Source organism: Aythya ferina (assembly GCF_964211825.1).
Source record: "Aythya ferina genome assembly, chromosome: 2".
NCBI classification, from domain to species: Eukaryota; Metazoa; Chordata; class Aves; order Anseriformes; family Anatidae; genus Aythya; species Aythya ferina.
This window is the reverse complement of record NC_140297.1, coordinates 147,743,231-147,767,476: the sequence shown is the minus strand read 5'-3', so window position 1 is coordinate 147,767,476 and position 24,246 is coordinate 147,743,231. Positions and strand designations below refer to the sequence as shown.

At 38.4% G+C, this 24,246-nt stretch overlaps 1 protein-coding gene across 10 annotated transcripts in view; it reads left to right on the top strand.

The window, feature by feature from the left end:
- The window catches only part of ENPP2 (ectonucleotide pyrophosphatase/phosphodiesterase 2), a 72,185-nt gene that overhangs the window by 40,621 nt on the left and 7,318 nt on the right, over window positions 1-24,246 (top strand). For 4 of the 10 annotated variants that reach the window (XM_084511281.1, XM_084511284.1, XM_084511285.1 and 1 more), the window contains exons 11-23: window positions 63-135; window positions 4,801-4,956; window positions 8,872-8,983; window positions 10,368-10,493; window positions 12,808-12,839; window positions 13,637-13,764; window positions 15,844-15,931; window positions 16,070-16,157; window positions 17,035-17,207; window positions 17,490-17,541; window positions 20,174-20,310; window positions 20,814-20,949; window positions 22,400-22,477. In XM_084511281.1, the coding sequence (XP_084367407.1) occupies window positions 63-135; window positions 4,801-4,956; window positions 8,872-8,983; window positions 10,368-10,493; window positions 12,808-12,839; window positions 13,637-13,764; window positions 15,844-15,931; window positions 16,070-16,157; window positions 17,035-17,207; window positions 17,490-17,541; window positions 20,174-20,310; window positions 20,814-20,949; window positions 22,400-22,477 (1,379 nt within the window). The remainder of the gene's footprint in view (window positions 1-62; window positions 136-4,800; window positions 4,957-8,871; window positions 8,984-10,367; window positions 10,494-12,807; window positions 12,840-13,636; window positions 13,765-15,843; window positions 15,932-16,069; window positions 16,158-17,034; window positions 17,208-17,489; window positions 17,542-20,173; window positions 20,311-20,813; window positions 20,950-22,399; window positions 22,478-24,246) is intronic. The other 6 variants (XM_084511287.1, XM_084511289.1, XM_084511282.1 and 3 more) reach the window with 3 other exon arrangements.

The window sequence follows — 24,246 nt, the reverse complement described above, 5'->3', positions numbered from 1 at the left end:
AGGTCTGGGGCTTTTTGTTGTTGAAGGAAAGCTGTCCTGAACAAGGCCTTTCTTTCTTTCAGGCCTTATGTTTATGCTTTCTACTCTGAGCAACCAGATGCTGCTGGCCACAGATATGGTCCTTTCAACTCGGAGGTTAGTACAGATTTTCTTTTGTAGAAAAAGCACACGTCTTGAACGCATTTTTGGAATAATTGCCGCTGCTCAGGAGTAATATTTTTAGCAAGTTTTTTCACTCATTTCTGCAGTATGCATCCCCTCTGCCAGAGAAAGCAAAGTTATTGTTTAAGGACTTACCCTGTGAGGTTCAGTTCTGAGAAGGAACAGCACATGCCTTTCAGTAGTCTGTATCTCTGTGTGATACGAAAATGCGCGTGGAAAGATCTCTATGGCAAAGATGAGCATAGAATTGGGTTCAACAGCAGAATTTAATGCTCCTCCTACAATTTATCCTTCTTAAAAGTAATAAAACTATAATGCAGAAAATATTGAGGAAAAATGCAGAGAACAGAGAAGTTTCTCTAAAGCTGACAGCCTGCAGTAGCCAAAGTAATAATTCCAGTCTGTCATGAGCTGTAAAAAGCTGCTATTTCCAGTTTCATATGGACCCTAGAGGGGTTCAGAAAGTTTTGCCAATAGCGTTCCCTCAGGGCTGGACTGTTGAGTTTGGAAAAAGTTTTGAAGCACCGTCAGGTATTCTAATGAAAAATGATGTGTAAAACACTACAGTAGTTTAACCCCTTGTTTGGGCTTTGGGTAGCTGACTAGGATTAATGAGTATGGCATCCCTGCCAACATGGTCCAGGCTACAAGAACTCAGGCGATGCAGTTGTCTGGGATTTGTGGGGAGGAAAAGTAAGTTCTGCACTCAGAATATCTTATTGCTTCAGGTGGCTGGGGGCTGACCATCTGGCAAAGCTCCCCTAGTCTCAGTGAAAACATATGCCTGTAGATCACAGTCACAAGGCTTCAGGAGATTTCATATGTGCTTTTTAAAGGGTAAACAAATGTTTGCAAACCTTTGAAAACTGAGGAGTGTATCAGTTACCTACCCTTTGGAAAGTAAAACTGATCTCCCTGAGCAGCCACGTACCCAGCAGTTTCTTACTTGTTTGCTGTGCATCTGATAGCTTCCTCTACTGGAGAAGAGAGTAAAGAGAAGCTGTAGTAAGCCTTTTTAATATGCTTGAGTTATGTGGGCTGTTTAAACAAGTTTACAGTGATTATGGATTTGCTGTGGGTAGCATCCTGCTGGAGCATTTTGCGCCATGGTCCCAGAGCAGTGGCTGTGAGGAAATATTCCAAACCAGCATTGAAACAGTGTTCTGGGCAGGAAGAAGAAATCCTTTTTCAGGATATCTGGTAGTTAAAATCTACCAACACTCCTGCTAAATTGACAGGCATTGATATGTTTTCATGTCATCATATGGCTCAGAACAGGAGAGATGTGTGACTGGGTCGAGCAAGATATGGGCATTGGGAGCTGTCTGGTCAGATGCAGTTCCAGGATACATCACTCAATGATGCTTTATAGTTCCTCTTTTTGAAGTATTACAAGTTTATGTGACTTATGACTGACAACTGCAGTTTTGTTTATCTGTAGACAGCCACTTCTTCTGAACAGAGTTGTGGGGCTCTTCCCATGGACTTTAAGGAGGATATGAAGAGGATGACATTGAATTTGTTCTTTAAGTTCTAGCGTTTAACAAACTAGGTTAACACTTGATGCCGAGTAATCTAGTTTCATGAAAAATCATTATAAAAGCAAAAACCCACAAAGACTTTTATTGTTTGGGGGTTCTTTTGGATCGCTATCTGAAGGCTGTCATCTAATTCAAGGCATAGCTTAGGTTCTTAATAAGTGTGAATTAATAGCTTGTGAAAGTTTTACAAATAAATTTATTTATGTCATTTGTGTTAAACATAAGAAGAGCATGAAACTGATTTTTAGCAAATTGAGAACAGACTATTTAGCAGATGAGCATGTATGGGCTTGCAGTTCAAACAGTTGCCATAACTTTGTGAGTGGAAATTTAAGTAAGTGAATACAGCTGTGTAAGTATGCAGATGCTGAGATTTGTGAAGTGCCTGGTTTCAGGATAGAGAAACTAGGAAGTATTTTATATTGTTGCTCTTGACACTTTGTTTTCAATTTTTTAGAAGCTACAGAATTTGCATAAATCAGATAGGAAGGAGTCCTCAAAGAGATTCTGAGAGCATGACCTCCTCGTGGTTTTTTTTTTTTTTTTTTTTTCTTTTTTCTTTTTTTTTTTTCTGTACAGCTGGCAGCCGTTAGGCAGTTGGAGTAGTCCTGACCACTTCATTTTTCTTCTTGCAAAGGCAGATCAGTCAAACAATAATGTTTGAAAAGAAGCTTGTAACAATTATCTGCTATGTTTAAGGTTTTTTACTTCTTGTTTTGAAGAGTGAATATTTCATGATGAGCATTTCTTGCTGCATTTAGTAGATTGAGGAATAGTTTTACACCTTGGAATCCTCCAAATCCTACAAATGTCCATTAGAGTAAAGTGGGTGTTTACTACAGCCTCTCATACCAAATAATGTTCTAAATGTATTTGAAATGTGTAATCTTAAAGGTCTAATGGCATCCATGGCCGATAATCTTCAGCTTCCAGACTCCAGCTGATGGCACTTAAAGCTCCACAGGACGTGCACAAGAGCCTATGTACAGAGTTAAAAGCTGGGATTAAAGGGAATTGCTATAAGCTTTATGGGCAAATTGCCAGCGTTCTTGATATTAATGGAATACAGATTATGACCAGTGTCCACTATGCTACTTTTGCATGTCCTCTAACATTATGAATTTCATTGTAAATGGAATTGGTTGTCTAGTTAGGGTGGTGTTATTTCATTCATTCATTCATTCATTTATTTATTTATTTATTTATTTATTGTGGGACACGAGTGAACTTTTAAGAAGTACAATAGTGGGTTCCACTGTATTTCCAAGAGTAGTTATGGGAGTTATCAAATATATGCTTGCTCTTGATTTACTTCTGCAATTTTTTTCTTTCCCTCTGTGCTTTTGCAGTTGATCTCTGTTAGGTTGGTCCATCCGGGTCAAGAAGCAGAGCTTTGGCTGGCTAGTTCCCCTTGTGATGTTACAGTTCCCCTCTGTAAGTGGGGAGGGATTTGTTTCCCTCCTCCATAACTCCGTTCTGACTCTTTTCAAGCAAGACTAAGATTTGGCTGGTTAATAAGAACTTGGCTTATTTTTTTTTTTTTCTCCTAGCTAACTTTTTTTTTTGAAAATAAAACACACTAGAAATATACTACAGTAAGAGCTCTAAAACAGATTGAAATCTGGCATTGCTAAGCCGTTCCTGCTGCTCCTCTAACATGCTGTCTTGAGACGGCCATTTTCAGTGTTCAGACCTGGGTTTCCTGCGCTCGCGTGTTTCTGGCATTGTGAAGCTCTGTCTGAGCCGATTCAGAGACAGTAAAACGAGAATCCTTCCTTTTCCTGCCGCTCCTCTCATCAGGACTGCACAAAGCTTGAAGCGTTTTAAAAACAGAAAACTCTGGTGCTGCTTTATTAAAATGCGTTTCTGGAGAGAGACGAATGAGACTGGACTAGAATCTCCTTTCCAGCTGCTTGCCTTGGAAGCAATGAAACAGCATGGCAGATGGTAACATCCCCTTCTTTCCCTTCCCTGTTTACGTTGCTCTGTAACTGAACAACTGTGAGAAGCTGCCTAAACACATAGAAGTAAAATATCATCATAAATCACCGACTCATCTCAAGCCCACTCAGCGTGCTCTGTTATACACAGCATACCATAGTAAATATCTCTGGGTAGGCATCATCTGTCACTGCCTCGCCTGCAATCCTCAGCAGTGCCAAGTGCCTGTGACTCATGTAAAGTCAGTGAGAGTGGTACAGTCTAAAATTATGAGTGAGTTGATTAATGGGATAGCAAGTTTTTACAGTTATGTCTTAAAAGGGTTTCCCCTTCTGCAAGTCTATCCGGTTATTTATGCATTTATCAACAATTTCCCACATGAGATATTGTACTGAAGGTGATAGGAAAATTAAATTCTCAAGTTGCCCACAAAGTTGCTAATAAGGCAGGTAGCAGTGCAGCTCTCAGATGCTCTGCCACTAATAAATATGCCCTGCCTAGCTGATTTGGAGGATGCAAGCTCCATGCTGAGTCTCATCTTTGTAGCTTTGTCCTGCAGATCTGCAGTTCCAAACACCGGCTAGTGGGGCTCTGGTGATTCCAGTGGTGTGCACGGCCTGGCACACAATGGTAGCACCTGCTGATACCTAGTGTCACTGATTCAGCCAAAAAGTGCGTGTGGGAAACCTTGCAGAAAGCCATTTGGTCTGGACAGGCAGTAGTATTCATACCTGAACCATCAACGAAGTGAGATGTTGCATGTCAACCTGCCCTCTGCCCCAGGCAATTGCTAAATTTTATGCAATTAATTTTACTTACATTTAATTTACTTAAATTTTGATATTATTAATGGATTAACAGTTGATCAATTAAAAAAATCTATATATTTTCAAGACCCGAAGCCCTACCTGTTTCCTGAAACACCAATTTCATTTGCTTTTATGCTGTTTGCTCTTGTAACTGCTGTTGCGCTTTCAGTACAATTTGGTAGATTCCTCCCTAAAGAGAGACAGATACTAAATTGTTCAAATGCCCAAAATTTTGAAAAGGCCTCTATTTATGCTTCAGGATTAGCTTGCAGGGATAGCTTTACTATCTGATGTGAGTCGAGACAGGCTTTTTTTCTGAGTCCAGACATCTCTCCCTGTCAGTACAGGAGAGTAGTTATGGCTCCCCTCTTACTACGCCTAAGAGACCTAAGAGAAAGCTTCCTCCTAAGAGGAGACAGGAAAGACCAGTTGCAGCTCCAAAGAAAAGAAGAATGAAGGTACATAGAGTGGATCAATATTCTGCGGAAGCTCGTCGGAAGAAAGTAAGTTTACATGTGTTCCAAAATTTTATGACGGATGTGCTACTTTTTAGGCACTTCTCTAGCTTTACTTTTTTCAACTCAAGAATTCACTCCATGTTTGAGGTTGGGACTTTGCAGACAAAACTTCTATAAATGTACTGATGGACACAAAGGAGAGCAGCCAAAGCAGACCAAGTCTTCTGGGAGCTGTGTTTTTCTTGTTTCAGACTGTTTGCTTTAGGGAAAGTCATCTTAAAAACTCTTTAAAATCCAGCCATCAGCTGGAGACAGCGTCAGATAAATCCCTGGGAAGACGCTACCAGTGTTGTCGTCCCTGGTGAGCTATTACAAATTCTGCAATATGTGGTAGCCTCCATAACTTCCCAACACCTGAGAGCCTGGTGATTATTTGAGACTCTGTCTAGTCAACCTGACTGAGGAGACATCCTGAAAATGTGACTCATAAAATATAAAAGGGAAAGAACTTGTAAAAGTTCTTTCAGAAATAATTATTTTAAAGGCACTTTGTGATGTTGGAGGGCAAGGGATTCTTGATTACATGATTTCTGAATGCCAGATTGCAATAGAAGTGGTACATAAGTCTGTTTTACCAAGACAAAAGTCAAATAGGAATCACTTCGTTAGGAAAAAAAAAAAAAAAAAAAAAAAAAAAAAGGACAAAAAAGGGTATTCTTCAGTATACTGCCTTTCTCCACCTTGGCACTAAGTAACCCACTGGTTGGGGTTAGAGAACATTTCAGTAAATTTATTATTATTATTATTTTTGAATTTTAACTAAATAATTTTAAAACTTAAAGAACCTAGGTATTCCTCCTTTAGGCTTCAAACAAAAGCCTTGGCACATTCCACTGTATCCTAAAAAACAATGCCTCTTCTCAATACCCATTTTTAACATGTTGCATGGTTGAAATTAAAATAGTTAGTTTGAGACAGATTCTGGAAGTGTGATGGGGCAGACAAGGACACACAGCTTCAAGAACATTTAGCACAGATTTACCAGAGAGAACTTATAACTGCTGTGGATATTTCTATTATTCATTAATTTACCTTTCCAAGTTATAGCCATCTGGCATAAAGTATTATAGGTAACCTGTAACATTCCTGCTGATGTGAGCATAAGCAGCTCTCCTCCTTCCCTCCATCTCTTCCTTTTCTCTAAATGAAAAGTTCATACAAACTTTTTGTCCCTAAAGAAATCTTCCTGATGAGTTGACTTTGAATTTATCAGTATTATTTTAGAAAAAAGCATTCTAGTTTTACATGATAATTGCCATCATACCTGTCATCATACCTTTCACGATAATACCAACTCTTTATTCTAGGAACATCTTAGATATTCATATAGCTTGAGATGTAAAATACTTTTCTACAGCTTTCCAGAGTCATGATATCAACATACTGGGTGAGAATAGGTATATGCAAGAGTTTTGTTTGTTCACCAACAACTCTCTGAAAGTTGCCCCTGAGAAAAATCATGAGCTGTAAGAACAGCACACCAACACAAAAAATCCTTGCCTGGATATGCCACCTACTGCTAGCTTTACGTTGCAAAGATCAGTTGAGGAACAAGTTGAGTGTCGTATGGAGTAATAAAAGATAAGTGAACTTAAAAAGCAAAGAGAGACTGCAATGGGATGAAGAAATACTGGTGAGGGCCATTCTCTGAGCTGCTTTGAACACAGTCAAGGTAGTAAAAATGGCAGAGTGGGAAGAGGGTTTTTTTGTGTGTTTTTCTGTGCAAGTTTTTTTTTTTTTCTTTTAAGAACAGATTTTTTCATTTATGTCAACTTTCTTATAGTTTCAGAAACATCTCTGCTGACTTAGAGATGAAATTGGGAAAGAGGGTAGATGAACAAAATCAATCATGAATCCTTGAAATCTTTGCAAGCCTCCTGACAAAAGTAAACATTGATGGAAAATTCACCTGGATTTCCAGTTTCCCTAAATTAGCTTTGGTTCTGAGTAAAAGTTATGCTTCCTTATAGGATTGATGTTGTACAAATAGAGTCCCATAAGAATGTAGTTCCCAGCCACTGAAGAATCATAGAATATCTGAGTTGGAAGGGACCCAACAGGATCATCGAGTCCAACTCCTGGGTCCCCAAAGGACCACCCAAAAAAATAAAAATAAAAAAAAAAACAGACCATGTGTCTAAGAGCATTGTCCAAAGGCTTCTTGAACAGCCTGACCCTCCCCTGTCCCAGCTCCATGCCATTCCCCCGGGTCCTGTTGCTGTCCCCAGAAAGCAGAGCTCAGCGCCTGCCCCTCCATTCCACCGGTGAGGGAGCTGGGGGCCGCCATGAGGCCTCACCTGTCTTTTCTCTAGGCTGAACAATCCAAGTGACTTCAACCGCTCCTCATACATATTCCCATCTAGACCCTTTACCATCTTTGCCTTCCTTTGGACACTTTCTAACAGCTCAATATCTTTCTTATACTGTGGTACCCAAGACTGCTCACAGTACTCAAGGTGAGGCCGCACCAGTGCAGAGTTGTGCAGGACAATCCTTTCCCTTGACTGGCTATCTATGTTGTTCTTGATGCATCCCAGGAATTTCTCCTTAGTTGAGAGTGAGAAAATGCTGAAAGAGGCAATTTTCTTGTAGCCATTTTTTCTTTCATTTTTCTCCCTAGACTTGAAATGTTTCATCATTCTAGCAAAACTAGACTTTCCTAAATTAAAATACTTCAAAATCATAACCCTTGCTTGAACGTCTTACATTTTATAGTAACTGTTCCTCCTGTTTCCCACAATGACTCTGTCTCCCATGAGCTGCTTTTCTGTGTATTTATAGTGCCATGTGGGAGATGACATTTTCTGTCTCATCTTATACACTATCAGATTCATCTGACATCAATCCCTTAATGATTCAGGCAGAGAGAGAATTTCTGAACCATCTCTTTCTGGGTCATATCTTTTCTTCTCTGAAAAATCTGCCAATTTTTTTTTTTGTTCCTCATGCAAAATCTGTTAGCATTCTGTTTTTCACTGGGAGGATGTTTTGCTCTTCGTACTTGGACCAACTAAATCAAACAGACAAGTGAGGAGGAAGTTGGTGCACTGTGATGAAAAGTGTTTTCATCTCAAAAGCGGAACAAAGTCTGAGTCCTCTGCCTAAAATCTTATGTTAAAACATTTCCCTTCTCTGTAGTGTATGGTAAAAATGTCTCATTTTCTTAAAGCTAAAACCTCAGTCCTGTGAGTGTGTCTTGGTGTTTACTTTTTTTCTTTCTTTTTTCTTGTTTTAATGTAAAAGTAGCTTAAATGAAGAAATCACAGTACTGTATCTGTGTCTTCTGAGGCCTGCTGACAATTTTGCCAAAACTGCCATTTGAGATTTTGGAAACTGTTGACTTTGAAGCTGGAAATTGCTCTCTTGGAGCCCCATGCGCTACTCAAGTGACTTGCATGTCGTCATCCTAGTATCAGATGTCTTTTGAAGTGAATTACATTAAGTAATTTGGGATATGAATCCCAAGTTGAAAACTTCATTTCATGTTCATATCCTGACTAAACCATTCACATAAAATAGCTATTTACAAGGAGTTGTTTATCTCTAAGAAACAAACTGAACCCCAGTCTGACATATGTTCTTCTAATATCTAGAAAAATCGTTTTATATTGTTTTACTAAAGGTACCTATGTCCATGGGAGCAGTAGGATCAGCCATAAAGATCTTCTGCTGTCTTGTGACAGCATCTCTGCAGCACTTTCTCATGATGCAATCATGGTGTGGATATAGGAATGGAAATGGTACAATAACTGTAGGGGAAACAGCTCAGCCAAGGCTTTGCCTCTTGACCTGGATGTTGTCCCATCAGAGTTTTGCCAAAGGATCTTTACTTGTAGTAGAAGGGGGGAGCATTGTAATGACAATTAACACTTTTGTTTTCATTTCTGCATATTTGTACAGATGATGGTAAATCCCCTGAGAGAGATTGACAAGACAGTAGGACAGTTAATGGATGGACTGAAACAGCTGAAACTACATCGATGTGTCAATGTCATATTTGTTGGTGATCATGGTAAAATAAAAAATGTTCTGTTTCATTATATAAGTGCTTGAGCAATATAGCTGTATGTATTATAGGGGTTTAAATGAAAGTTCTGTTTAAGATATTTTGGGGCTTTTTTTTTTTTCCTTTAGCAGTTTAAGTACCAAAACACAGCCAATTAGTGTTGACAGACAACTACACTCCTGTTATTCATCATTGGAGGACAATTCTCTTTCATAGCAGGGATCTGAGTATTTATATCTCTAGATTTTTTAAAAACCTGGCATTTCTAATATCACATCCAAGCATAGCTCTCCTTGCAATTGGAAGGCCATACTGTGCCTAGAATACTCTTTTTTTGCAAGTTTTTAGAGAATAAAATAATTTGGTAACATTGTTCTCTTTTACATGAGGAGAGGAGTAGAACTTTAGAGCAAGACATTTCCATGCCAATTAGTGGGACAAGTTATCCTACTAGAAGACTGTAATATCTGTAAGGGGCTGTGTCCAGCTTGGATGGAAAATGTCATCAAAATAATGATGGAAGGAGGAAAAACAGTCAAAAGATATGTCAGGGTCAGATGGAGAGTCACCAAAAAGCAGATACATTATTGTTAGGTCTCATTCTTTGGAAATTGGAAGAAGCCTTGTAATGAGAAAAAATAGTAAATATTAGCAAAGACAACATTTTATTAAGGAAAATTGTGTCCATGTTTGAGATAAACCTGTTTTTGCATAACATTTCAGCGATGCTACTAGAAGTCACAGACCAATCATACTTTTGTAAGGAGTACTGTTCTGTTTAGGACTTTGTTTATGAAAGTCTCACAAGAACATCTAAATTAGCAATAAAAGGGACTATGCCTCCTTTCTGGCTGTAGGGGGGGAGAAGGATAAGGGCAGAAGGAATTTCCAGGGGAGGTGGTTCTGTGCTGAGAACTGACTGTGGCTGGCAACACATTCCTCCCCACCACAAACAACTGTAGGAGAGAATTGTTTATCTGTGTCTGCCTTAGAACAGACCACCAACAGACAATACCTTTTGTGTGCAACTTCTCTTAAAATCCTTTGTTTAAAAAAATCAACAGCCCCAAAGTAGTACACTAAACCAGAAACAGACTTTGATTTTTCCATGAGCTTAGTTTGGAGATGTGTCAGTGCACACATGCTGTATGTGGTGCCTGTTACTACAATGTTGAGTCTGGTATTTCTCTTGTGTAAGCAAGTGCTAAAAGCACCCCTAGTTTGGCTCCTACCAGTGTCTGATGTTGGAATTAGATGACTGGAAGGAACAAGAATAAGATTTGTCACCCAAAAGAAAAGAATACACAGTCTGTTTGGTGTTTCTTTCTGTGCTGTTTTGGCAAACATGTTTATTTTCAAGCTGGATTAAATTTGCATTTTCCTTCTGCAGGGATGGAAGACACTACTTGTGAAAGAACTGAATTTTTAAGCAACTATCTGACCAACGTGGAAGATATCATTTTGCTGCCAGGATCTTTAGGGCGAATTCGCCCTAGGTCTAGCAATAACCTAAAGTGTAAGTTACTTTAATTGTACTTTTTATGTCCCAAGAACTAGACTCCATCCCTTCATTGGGATGATGTTTTCCAAAGGTTGTAAATTTGCCGTGTGTTGGCAGGACATTCAAAGGGAAGCTCACTGAGGACACATCCCACAGTGTTAGAGCTGTGTCAAGTGGATGGCTGAAATGTTCTGGGTTAGAAATCACTTATTTTGGCAAGAAGTGGACATCTTGAAGCCAGTTTCAGACAGCAGCCTACATGTCTTTAGAAGTTTATTTATGCACTTCTCTGTCAATAAAAATGGGACTGGAGGGAGCTTAGTACCACATGGATTGGATATAAGAAGAGTGTCTGATACTTTTTCTGAGCTAATGGAAAAAAGTGAATTGTTAATTTTGAATTTAGTAGCTTCTTCATGCTACTGAAGGAGAGGGAGCTGTTCACAGATGAAGAACAGAGCAAGTTACTAAATAGCAACAGACTGGGGATGTTGAAGGATATAAGGGGAACTGTAGAGCATGCATTTGGATCCTATGGCAATGGTAAAACTGTCTGTTTTTTTGTACCATGCTGTTAGAAACAAACCCTGCCTTGATGTTTGAAATTAGATGATCTTCAATGAGAGTGTTCAGGACTCAGACAGGAGTGAAGCTTAGCTCTGTGATTTAAGGCAATGCTGATCCAGCTGCCCAGTGTGGCTCTTCTGAGGACCACCACCTCCAGGGCAGCAGTGCCAGGGCAGGGCTCTCTCACGATCACTCTGGTTCAGTGTATTGGGGCAATCTTGGCTTTGCCAGCAGTTTAACTATCGATCAAATAGCGAAATTCATAAACTAAACATAATTGCCTATGTTGTTGCAAAGTATGCTACAAGGGTGGTAACTTTTGGTAGAGGGGAAGATTAGATAGGTGGGATAACCAAGTGGCCCTCATAGCAATTAAGATATACCTGGGCTGAAGACAGATTTCACAAAATAATTGGTCTTTGAAGATGAAAGATTTCTAGAATGGTAGCAGAAATCATAAGAATGTGGTAAAACTTTAAGCTAGTGATTTATTTATTTTACTAGAAACTATTTTTTCTGTGTATTTATGCTCTAAGAATAGGGGATGAGTGTATAAAGATCTGATGAAAATAGTGTGCATATTGATACAACTTACTAGACTAGCATAAAGACTAAATTCCTTCTCTTCAGTGTGCTAAAATCTTATATTTCAGTTCCTCTAAGAAGATTTTTTGGAAGATCTTTCAATCCTTGAATTCCCAAATTGCTGGGCAAAATTAGCTTTCTTTGAAGGATGAATGGCCATATGTTTCAACAAGATCAGCTAGACTGAGTGACCTCCAGTGCATGCTTAGGTTTTCCTGCAAAACCATTTTCCTCTTTTGGCTTCTTTCCACAACTTCCTAGCTGAATTATATAAACTGTTTGAACATAGAAGAAAGAAGGGTATTTTTTTTTAATTTTAGATCTGAGGTTTACCCCGTTAATCAGCAAATCACTATCTTTTTTATTCTTTTTTCCATTGTTCTTCCACAATATGGAAGAACCTGCAGATACACCTCTGCAATGGATAAGTGTGTAACTTGTATTTTAGGATTCAGCAGAGCTCATTTCAAACTCAGCAACATCATGCCTTCAGCAACCAAAACAATAAGAACTAAGCAAAAGATTTTTCTCTTACTAAGATACTCACCTTGCCTGTTTTTTTCTCTGAGGACTGAAAAAATGAGTTTTTGTTACTCTGGAAGAAAACAGTTAATTTGGGCTAGTTTGGAGCTTTCTGCATTTTCACAGTCCAGAGATGTATCCTGTATATTTTACTGTGGCTTTCATTTACTCTGTAGTAGACTATGAACTGTGTGAAATGCTAAGAGACAAAATCTACAACATAGATATCTTGTTTTTAAGGAAGCATGTTGTTGCATTCAGTTGTGCTTTCAAAATCTTTCAGGGAAAGTCTTTGAAGATGACTTTGTATTTTAAAGTAAAGTAATCATAAGACTTGAAATGATGTTTTCAGAAAATAGAATAAATCTTCAGCAATGAGCTGAATTCATGCTTTATGTTTCAGCAAAACATAAAGCAGTGAGCAACATTACCTGAGAAACCAAAATACCATTAAGTAAAGGAGAACAGGTTAAACTTAGTTCCTATTCAGGATATCCCATCCTATGTATAAAGTGCACTTTTTTAGTAAAGATCAACAAACATTCATGAGAAACTGTTCTGTAAAAATACGTTCGTACCTTGTGATTTCTTCTTCAAATTACTTGGTTTTATATATTTGTTTTCTTTTTTTTGTTTGTTTGTTTTTGCTTAACAGATGACCCTAAAGTGATCGTTGCCAACCTTACAGTAAGTATTTAGCACTGCTCACTTCATATCTTAATTTGAGGCATTATTCAGCATTACCTCCTCACTCTTCAGGCAGGAAAACCAACCATTAACATGAATAAAGAGTTTTAAATGGTGCCCTTCATGAGTACAGATTAATGTTTGTCATAAATTCCACTGTTTGCTGCTGAAGTCGCTTTTATAACCTTTTTGGGCAGTGCAGAGCCAGAATCTCCCTGACCATCTTGACTCCCTGAATTGAGTCTATTTATTCGTTCCTTCAGAAATGGAAAGTAATCTTTTAGGGTAAATATTTTACTAGCACTTTGAAGATGCTGAAAAAGTTCATTTGATAGCCTTCAACCATAACCCTGCTTTTAATGGAAAAAAAAAGTATTTAAAATTAAAGCTGATTTAAAAAAAATAGATAAATCAAATTTACTAACCAGGCTGCTTTAAATATATCTGCAGACTAGATGTATTTTCAGCATTCATCTTTCTTCTAAAATTTAATCTTTGGTCCAATTAGAATAAAATTCTTCATCTACGAGTTAAGTAAGCATGATGTTTTGTTTTGCATGATGCTTTCAAAAAGACTGTCATGAAAATGAAGTTTTCCAGAATCTTTGAATGACCCCCTGTGCCATGGTCTTATGTAAATATCGCACAGAAAGGGCTGGGCTGTGTACTCTAGATGTACACATTGTTTTCAAGACATCATCAATAATGTGCTTAACAGCTTGGTTTCTGTAGTTCAAGGTTTCGTGTGCCTCTGAGCTAACTGACAGCAGTGTTGTCTGTAACCATTTCTTTTTCAGTGCAGAAAGCCAGACCAGCACTTTAAGCCATACTTGAAACATCACCTTCCTAAACGCTTGCACTATGCTTACAACCGACGAATTGAGGATGTCCATTTACTGGTGGATCGCAAGTGGCATGTGGCAAGGTAGACTTTGCTTTCAGCCTGATTTTTCAGCCTTTCTTTCTGAGGAAGCAAGACACCTGGGACTGCTCTGTCTGTCAGCATCCTGCTCCTGCCACCTGGGAACATGAGGAGTTTTGAACTCCTGGTGAGGTTCAGACATATTAGGTGTAGGGTTGCAGAACATAAAATTGTGTTAAAGTTTGGGAAAATATGTACTTTTAGCAAAGAGAGAAACCCAGATTAGTTTATCCAAACAACAGTGTGTTTTTTGACCAATTAGCTCACATATAAGAGCTAATAGTGTTTTTTTGTTGTTGTTGTTTTGTTTTGTTTTGTTTTGTTTTATTTTTGTAAGGTGAAAACTTATTAAAACCAGGAAGTGGGGAGTATGGGAGGAAGGGGAAGGCATTATGAGACCAGGGGAGGTCAGGGAGCAAAGGGTCAAGTGGATGAACTGGGTAACTGGAAAGAAAATAAAGACATTGGCAGAGTGGATGAAAGCTTGGGAACACATGGAAAGGTATTACAGGACTGGTGCTGAAATGCCTGTATCATATTGTGTTGTGAAACAAATCCACAGCAAACCAGGATGCTTTAGCTTAGAGCAAGCCCTATTTTGGCTTGGTCTTTATGATACATCGCTGAATTTTCAGTTATAGGCAAATCATAGGCAATTTTCAGTATTCTTAGTTAAAACTAAGAAAAAAACAAGTTGGCACTTACATGTATGGAGTGAACAGAAGAGGAATAGGCTTTGTTTACAAATTGCACACCCCTTTCTGTGTTAATATGTATTATTTTTCTTGCTTTCATCCTTTGACATGTGTATTACAGTATAGGAATGGCTGGGCCTTAATGTGTGAAGCTGACTCAGTGGTTCTTGGAAGATGACACAGATTTTGGCTTATGGTATTCTGTTGTGAGCTTTAAATTATGGTAGCTTTCTTTGCCTGTATAGCTGCCAGGCAAACATACGGTGTGTTGTAAGTGGCTTTTGACATCTGTGCTTATCTTCCTGTGAATTATGCAAGGATCACTCTGCTGAAGCAGTGAATGAGAAATCCCAATTGCTTTCTTGCATAACTCCACTAGCTAGTTGGCCGTTTGCCTTGTACAGTTTCTGTGGCTAGGGTTCATGTACATTTCAAAGAAGTAGCCTGTGTTTTAGGCCCATAACATTTCTTAGTTTTAAGAATTTTACTGGAACTGGTGGAATGGAAGTGGAGGGTCCAGGCTGATTTGCATTTATTCTTACTAATCACCTCAGACTTATTCTTTTGTATATTTATTCATTAGGTGTTCTGAAATCATGTTCACCAGTAATCCATTTGTTAATGTAAATGTAATTCATTGTATATTCACAGGCAGAAAAATGGTTGTTATTGATCTGATTGCTATAATTCTAGTAATTTCCAAGGCCAAAATCAAACTTTGGCAGAGCATCTTTTCAGTACTGATGAAGAAATTAACTTGTAGGATAATCTGGTCTGCTGCACGAATTGTATATACATGGCCTTCATAAAACGCAAAAAAGTATTTGGGAACAAGCTGATAATTATCATTCCTATACTACAATACTTATTTTTTTCCACATATTTTGTAAAATAGGACTCAGCAACAAGCTGATAATTACCATTCCTATGATACAACACTTATTTTGCTACACATTTTTCCTCATTACAATCTTTCCCTTCTTTTCCCTCCAAAATTTTCTATTGGGTTGAAGGTGCACGGTTACAGTTTTTGTATGATGATTGCAGCATTGTCATGTCTCAAAAGTTCTCTACTGGCTTTTTGCAAATTGGGGGAGTATCATTTGTAGGAGATAGTGTGATATGAGAAATCTTTGCAACAATAATAACCTTATCAGCTATTTACTTATCAGTGAATAAGATTTGGCTCTTAGGTTTACATCCTTGTATAGTGGGAGCAGTGGGAGAATCCATGGGGTTGTCAGATGACTCTGCAGTGCCCAGGACTGCAATACAGGAAAGATGAGCAATGCCTTGAAACCTTATTCCTCCTGTCCCCAAAGTACATTGTCTGGTCAGCCACCGTACCTCCACCTTTGAGAAAATTGCTAATACTTTTTCAATTTAGGAAAGCTGTGGATGTTTACAAGAAACCAACAGGAAAATGTTTCTTCCATGGAGACCATGGCTATGACAATAAGATAAACAGCATGCAGGTAAGAGCAATGCAGTAACCTTTACGGGAGGGTTGTTAAGGCAGAAGATATCTGAGTTTTTCAAAAAATGTAAATATTCACTGAAAAAAAACCCTACCTTTAATGCTTTTTTTCTACTTTCTCTCTCTCTTTTTAAAGACTGTCTTCATTGGTTATGGACCTACATTCAAATACAAGACCAAAGTACCTCCTTTTGAAAACATTGAACTTTACAATGTCATGTGTGGTAAGCTACCTGCTTGAGCAGTTATAAGAGAAACATGCTGCTTTACCCAAGAGGGCTTATTTAGGAACCTGTGAGCTCGTGCCCTTATTCCCTCCCAGAGTCCCTTCCCAAATGCTTCTCTTTTGGCCTGGAGGGCTGAAGGCATTTCTCAGGAGCCCTGGTTTACTCTGCTCTAGGAGCTGGTCGATAAAGGGTATTAATACACTTTTGTTGCATGCAGCTTGTCAGAGATCAAATATGTACCACTACTGTGTGTGGTGTCCACACTTCATCAGTCTAGGAAGGAGGCATCTGCACCTGCATGTCTCAGGGAGCAGCTCAAGGAGGATCACTTAGCTTTTTGTGATACCTCCTGGTATGATTGTTTCGTAAACTCTTACTGTAGCCATGAAGTAGAATTTGATGCTGTATACAGATATTCAGTATAATCTTTCCTTTAATGGCTTTTCAAGGGAGTAAGATTTCCTAGCTGAAGGCATAATTATTATTTTTTCCCTAAACATGAAATAACAAAAAGGTAGTTGTTCCTTATCTATAAAGCAGGTGACTACTAGCAGTGTTCCAGGTGGTTGATGTAACGTCACCACATTGACTGTAGGCTTGTTTTGGAAACTGCAGGAGTAGTTATAATAAAAATGTTTTCCAGTGTCTTCATGCAAATTAACCTTCTTGTCGTAAAGGCTACCATACTTTTCAGGCAGGATTTACAATTTTATGATTTAGACAAAAGATTAGCATTTTTATTACATTAAAAGCATTCATGAGCACATTATGGATGTAAACAGTATTGCGAATAAATGTCTTAGCTAAGTAGAGATACTGCTGAATACATGGTTGCAATCTAACCATCATTAATTTGCTGTGGGTGTTTTCCTAGATCTACTTGGATTAAAGCCTGCTCCTAATAATGGCACCCATGGAAGTTTGAATCACCTGCTGAGAGCCAATGTTTACAAACCCACTGTGCCAGATGAAGTTGCTAAACCACTTTACCCTGTAGCTCTACCTTCTGCATCAGATTTTGATATAGGATGTACATGTGATGATAAGGTAGGTGTTTAGGATCTGCTGATACTCCCACTATTAGCCATAAATGTCTAGTAAAGTTTATAGGCATTACAGCTGTTTCAAGAGAGTTCAGGCTGCAAAAATTCCCCAGATCCTTCCTGTGAAACCTTCTGTGCCCTTTTGGAACAATTATTACTTCTTGGAAAACAGGAAACAAGAAAGTTGTCTGTGTTTTATAGCTCTAGTTTTGTTTTGCTAGATGCCTAGTAAAACAAGATGTCAGAATGCTCCAGTGACCTAATCTTTTTCCTTTTTTCTCTTGAGAAGAACAAGTTGGATGAACTCAATAAGCGCTTTCATGTCAAGGGAACTGAAGGTAAGAGCCTGGTGCCTCAGTTAATAAAAGCTATTTTTGTTTTCTTTTGCAATCTAGTTTTCATCACTGATACCAGACAAACCCCTGTTTTGTTTTAGTTAATGTTTAGTAAACTAACTTTTCAAATAACTGTCAGAAGAGCATACAGACATGAACCAAATTAAGATCACATGAAGTATATGCTATCTTTTCCTGTACCCAGAACTAAAGAATTCCTCAAAGAGAGATGAATTTTAGTTCTTCTTTTCCATCACCATTAGGAGGGTTAATGTCTGCTGTTGAAGCAGAGAAATGAAGAAAGGAGAGGGAGCATGAGGCAATGCTCCATTCAACCACAAGCAATAGATGGGGTAAAAAGCATAGACCAAATCTGCACACTGTGGTTTACCAGTATTCATCAGGCTTAGGTTTCACCAGGTCTTTGGTGCAGCTGCTCTGACAATGCCTGACTGGGTCTGTAATGCTTGGTTGTTAGGGAGCAGGTTACCCACTGAAATACTGGCAAACCAGTGCACAAATGCTCTGCTGGTTCAGGGATGCTCTGTGCAGTTTTGTCCCCCACCAGTGTTCAGGTTTCTCCGTGGAGAAAGCATCCCCTGCTCTTCTGGACACTGGCTCCTGTGCTCTTGATGCCGTATGCCAGCACTGAAGTTCATTCATCTGCACGCTCAGCCATGTCAGGGCTGTGATCCAAGTTAAAATATAGCAATAACAATTCACAGCATTTCCCTTATCAAAACAGTTTATATTTCTTGTTGTCCAACTGAGCGAATTCTGAAACATTGAGTTTAGACTTGAGTTTATACCGAACTTTAGATTGAGGTACTTCAAATCGGGCTTGTCAGATGAATAAGAATATTAAAAAAAATAATAATCTATTAAAAAAGCTACTTAAAAAGCTACTTATTCAGTTTTACTTGTGTGAACAGGCAGTGCAGCCTTTTAGTTTCTAAAGGTTAAATTATTTCTTTTGTGTGAGTAAATTGTCTTTTTCCAGCTTTCATCTTGTTAAACTGATTTTTCCAATTAGCAATGAGTTACTCCCCACTCTAGCTATTTCTGGCATCAGAAAAAAAAATGCTGTTGTATTCCTAGATATCTCAGCATCTCTATTTTGCTTTAGGTTCAGATGTTCCTTCACTTTATATTATAAAAATAGTACTTTTAAGAATTAAGCATATAAGTAAATTTCAGTTGCTTGTTTGCTTGTTTATAAGTTGTCTGTTAAGTAGAATTAGGTTCCTTTTATGTAAGCAACAAACAGTTCTATTTCGTGCAAGTTATTATGTTATATTTTATGACAGGCTTTAGCACATGTTCATGGACCTTCCTGTGTTTAGTTGGTAATTCCCTTTTGCATTGGGAACCAAGCTGTTGTTATGCACATGCAGCAGGAAGAGATTCCTTCCAGGTTCTCTTGAATAAAGGAAGTTAATCATCTTTGTCCTTAGACAAGGCTTTTCCTACTTCTCTTTTTTTTTTGTCCTATAAAAATATCCTCTATTTGGACTCAAAGACTAATGAAACATGCCCTTTTCTTTCAGGTTAAATGCCTATCCATGAACAGTGGTTAGGCTGTTTACCTTGTTTTTATGTTTTGATTTCCAAAAGCAAGCCAAACATGTTTGCCAAATGGTTATCAAAATCAATGAATCATGCAGCACAGTGCAAGATTAGCCAGGAAATTTATTTTTCTTTTATCTTGTTTAATGATGTTTTTGTCTTTTTGTAAGCAAAACTTATCAGAGGTATCTAGTGACATTTAACCACAACATAGCACCACAACAGAAGAAAAGAAAATCTTGCAGAGTTGGAGGTGTCTTTCTGTAGCCAGAGTTAGGAAAGTTTTGGGGTTTTGTTTATTGTTCTTTGATATTAGAAAATAGCACGCTCTTCTTCAGAATATCATCTGTATTAGTCAAGTGGAAAAAATATACTCTTAGTGAGTGGACACCTTTGTCTTCCTTTTGTCAGGGACTTTGTGTTTTACAAAAAACACAGGGAGGACAGAAAGTCAGGAAAAGAGAGGCAGAGGGTGATAGCATAGGGGCCAGTTTAGAGAAACAAAGTGCTTTTTGCCTCGTGTGATTGCGATGTGGGCATAAACATCCTTGTGGAGTGTCCTGTGTTTGGAGAAGCATCTTTTTTTCCATGCTGTGTTCTCAACAAGTTTTCAAGTGCAGAAAAGACTTGTAAACAAATTGGGTTTTGAGCCTGGAAGGGGGATCCCAACCAAAACTGTTGAAGAACAACTGCTCTCTCTGTCACAGAATTTTCTTAGCAGTTTTTCAGGGTCAGTATCCTGCTGAGAACTGTTGTAAAATCAGCATGTGTTGGAAAGCCAACTGTTGTGGTCCTCAACCTCCTTTTTTTCCTCTTCTTCTTTACTCTGAGAGTGGTGAGGCACTGGCACAGGTTGCCCAGAGAAGCTGTGGATGCCCCATCCCTGGAGGTGCTCAAGGCCAGGCTGGATGGGGCTTTGGGCAACCTGGTCTGGTGGGAGGTGTCCCTGCCCATGGCAGGGATTTGGAACTGAATGGGCTTTAAGGTCCCTTTCAGCCAAAACCATTATAGAATTCTATCTTCATGGTTTTGATAGATAAATTTAAATGTAAATTCTTCTGATCTATAGAGAAACATCTTCTGTACGGGCGTCCAGCGGTGCTGTACCGCACAAAGTACAATATCTTGCACCACCATGACTTTGAAAGTGGCTACAGTGAAACGTTCCTGATGCCTCTCTGGACATCCTACACTATTTCCAAACAGGTCAGTGCTCTCTTCAGTCTTGAAACATGCTTAAAATACTCTTTGGAAGTCTGTTTGTTATCTGTATTCTTGAAACTGTAAAATAATCCTTTCTCAAGTAGATTTTCCCACTAGAAATTATTCCAAATACCACTGAAAATAATGTTCCTTTTCCTTTTCTTTCTATCTCCTCATTCCTTTTCTATCTTCCTGTAAGAGAAAATAGTTTTAAAGCAGAATGTTTTAATATTTTTTTTTGTGATTTCATTTTCTTTCTATTTTTTCTTTTTCTCAATGGGGATTTGTTTTCCTGATTTATTTTAATCAGCTACTTCATTTGGATTACTTCCCATAGTGATTTCTGCCTGGTAGAGGAACAAGACTTGGTTTTACATCCAGGGTGCATCATTGTTCTCCACACAATGCCTTCAATCTCATCTGCAGACTATAATACATCATTTTATTTTAGCTATAAGTGCTGGAGTTACTTTTCTTGTCACTTCTGCATGCGATTTTCAATGCAGGCAGAGGTATCTGGTGTCCCGGAGCACCTGGCCAACTGTGTGAGGCCCGACCTTCGCATTTCTCCAGGAAACAGCCAGAGCTGCCTGGCCTACAGAGGTGACAAACAGCTCTCCTACGGCTTCCTCTTCCCTCCTCGTAAGTTCAAATAGCAAGTCTACAGAATTTAAAGGATTCAAATGTCACTTCTATATATCACTCCTTTTCTTTTCTTTTCTTTTCTTTTCTTTTCTTTTCTTTTCTTTTCTTTTCTTTTCTTTTCTTTTCTTTTCTTTTCTTTTCTTTTCTTTTCTTTTCTTTTCTTTTCTTTTCTTTTCTTTTCTTTTCTTTTCTTTTCTTTTCTTTTCTTTTCTTTTCTTTTCTCTTTTCTTTCTCTTCTCTTCTCTTCTCTTCTCTTCTCTTCTCTTCTCTTCTCTTCTCTTCTCTTCTCTTCTCTTCTCTTCTCTTCTCTTCTCTTCTCTTCTCTTCTCTTCTCTTCTCTTCTCTTCTCTTCTCTTCTCTTCTCTTCTCTTCTCTTCTCTTCTCTTCTCTTCTCTTTATTTTTTAAAAACCTAGAGATTTTGTAATTTTCTGTTTTGTTAGAGAAAACCTTAGGTATGAATAAAACACCCCCAAATGTGAAGGGACTAGCTTTTATTTTATTTTATTTTATTTTATTTTATTTTATTTTATTTTATTTTATTTTATTTTATTTTATTTTATTTTATTTTATTTTATTTTATTTTATTTTATTTTATTTTATTTTATTTTATTTTATTTTATTTGAGATCGTTGGGAAAGAATGTAGGTAGGAGTGTTCTGCTTTCCTTCCTTCCCGAGTTGATTCCTTCCTCCATGATGCCTTTTCCTCAGACTACCTGCTTTTGCACCAACATGGGATGGATATATTATATTATGGATATATTATTCTTGCTGCATGACTTCAGGACCAAGGGCTCAGTGCCACAAGTTGCCATCACAGCTGTGTCCTCTCACCTTCATGAGACTGGAGAGATACTCCAAACTGGTGCTCTGCTTCATGCACAAAAACAATGAAATGTTCTACTTTGTTTAATAAAAATAAACGTGAAGGAACAATTACAGAGTAGGAGCACAGGCTAGAATACTACAGTCTTCAAAAGTTGGCCCTTTAATGTCAGTGGACATATACTGGCTTATATGAGCTGAGAATCTAGTTAGTTTGTAATTTTGACTTCAAACAACAGAAGGATAAATATATTTAATTTATCCATATTAGATTTCTGCATACGGTAAAATAAATAATTAAAATCTACCATCCCACAGAAACAGTGGTAGTAGAAAAGCTGTGTGAAAGAGTGTCCTGAAATCTCCTGGTGCAGTTACATTTGTTCAGTCTCAGATAAACAGGCTTTTGGATTTAGGAAATGTTCATGGGATGCAACCTTACTGTCTCGCAGTTGTGAATTTCATTGCTCTGCCTTCCCCATAGTGAAAGCACACAGAGCCACTCTGACTTCTGTTTCAGTGACAGCATTCCTTTTGATTACTCTCTGAAACCACTTTTGAAAATGTTTTTATATTCTTTGAATTCTGACATTTCATCTCATTAGTATTTTTCTGTTTTCAGAGTTAAGTTCCTCTGCAGAAGCAAAATATGATGCTTTTCTAATAACAAATATCATTCCAATGTATCCTGCCTTCAAAAGTAAGTGCAATTTCCACAGTTTTACTTCTTTTTTCCCAAGCTTGTAACATTTTTTAAAATGTCTGTTGCACTATGGAATGATTTGATGGGAGAAGTTTAAGACATAAATCCAATTACCTGTAGCCAGTAGATAATACACGGGAGAAGCTGTATAGTTCTAGGTGTAGGCAGACAATCTACCACGAGAAATTCCTTAAGGTTTAAGAAAGCTTTATTTTCCTTGGTGCTGGGCTGAGATAATAGTACAGACATTGTCAGTTCTGTAGTTCAGCAATTTTGCTGAAGTGCCTAAGTAACTCGTTTTGTACAAAACCGTTCAGTTTTTCTTACTTGTAGCCCCAGTTAATGCAGAATACTCAGACAACATGTTTTCACTTCTCAGTTGGGGTAGTCTGGGAGTGTACACTTAGCATGTTGTAGTTAAGGGACAAGTGGCATCTGGATCACTTTTGGTTTTACCATCCCTACCCTTAAAGGTAGACCAAGAGTGTTTACTACCTTTAAAGAAAAAGGAAGAGGAAACCAATTTATGGAAAATGAGGAATGATTTAAAACCAGCTGAAATTTTCAGCCCTGCAAGGATACAGTATTAACGTTCCTTTTGTCTGCACATCTCTTTTCTCTCTAGTGTTGCCAAGAGGTAGAAAACCATCAGGCTATTCTGGTGGCATTTTTGGCTTGGCAGGAATTGGGAAGCCTTGGAAGAATCTCAAGAGCCTGTTCTTGTGAGATTTCCAATGCAGATTTTAGGCCAGAGAGGTTTGGATAAACATCAAAGCCTATGGGAGGCTTTTTATTTTTAACCAAAGAAGAGTACTTTTAACTGAAAAACCTCTGAGTAGGAACAAGTGGTAATGTTTGCTGGAAATCTGAGCAAAGGCACTTAACTGATTACAGAGTGCAAAATTATTGGGGATTTCCCACTCTCAAATCACTTCATAAAAATACTTTTTATGTTAATGTTAGTCTAAGCAAATTATGTGAGATACTAATCACAGGAGAACAACCTACCATCAGCAGCTCATTTTATCTAGTGGCCTCCACAAGCAGGTGAAGGATCCCCTGAGAACAAATGTGGTAACTTATATAATTTCCTGGGAATTATGAACTAATAATACCTGTGTGCAGGTTGCAGGGCAGAGAGCTCAGACCATTCTTTATACAGAGCCTTTTCACAACAGAGGCAATATGGGCTGGCAGTTTTATTCTGTGCTGGTTTTGGTGGTGGTACTGGCTGTAGAAGCCCCCTCCTCTGATTTTATTTATTTATTTTTTTAAAATTCAGTGTTCACCCCCCCAACTCAGGCAATAATACTGGATCAATCTTTTCTGTAACGAGTCTGGCTTGAGCAGTTCCCACTTTGCTGGAGCCACAGGGTCATGCCCTTGGGCTGTCCCCCCATTCCACTGGCATTGTTGTCTATGTGGCTGCAATGGGAAACCAACCAGGGAACTGATTCAGCTGGAAAACTCAGAGAAAAAGCATTCCTTTGGGGCTATTTTGATGGTTCAGGCTGAGGCAGTGGAGGAGCGAGCAGCTGGAGGAGTGGGACAGCCAAGTGGCTACTGCAGCTGAGGTTCCTGAGGACCATTGCTTGTGGGTGCCTCTGCGCCAGCCTGAGCAGGGAGCTCGTGTGGCACTGAAGAGTCTCAGGCCAAAGCATGCTGGATTTTCCTGAGGCTGATGCTGCTGTCAGTTCTGGGGAACCATGGACTTAAAAGGCTGGACTGGCAAGGCAAAGGTTAACCTTATACAAGTTTGAGATGCT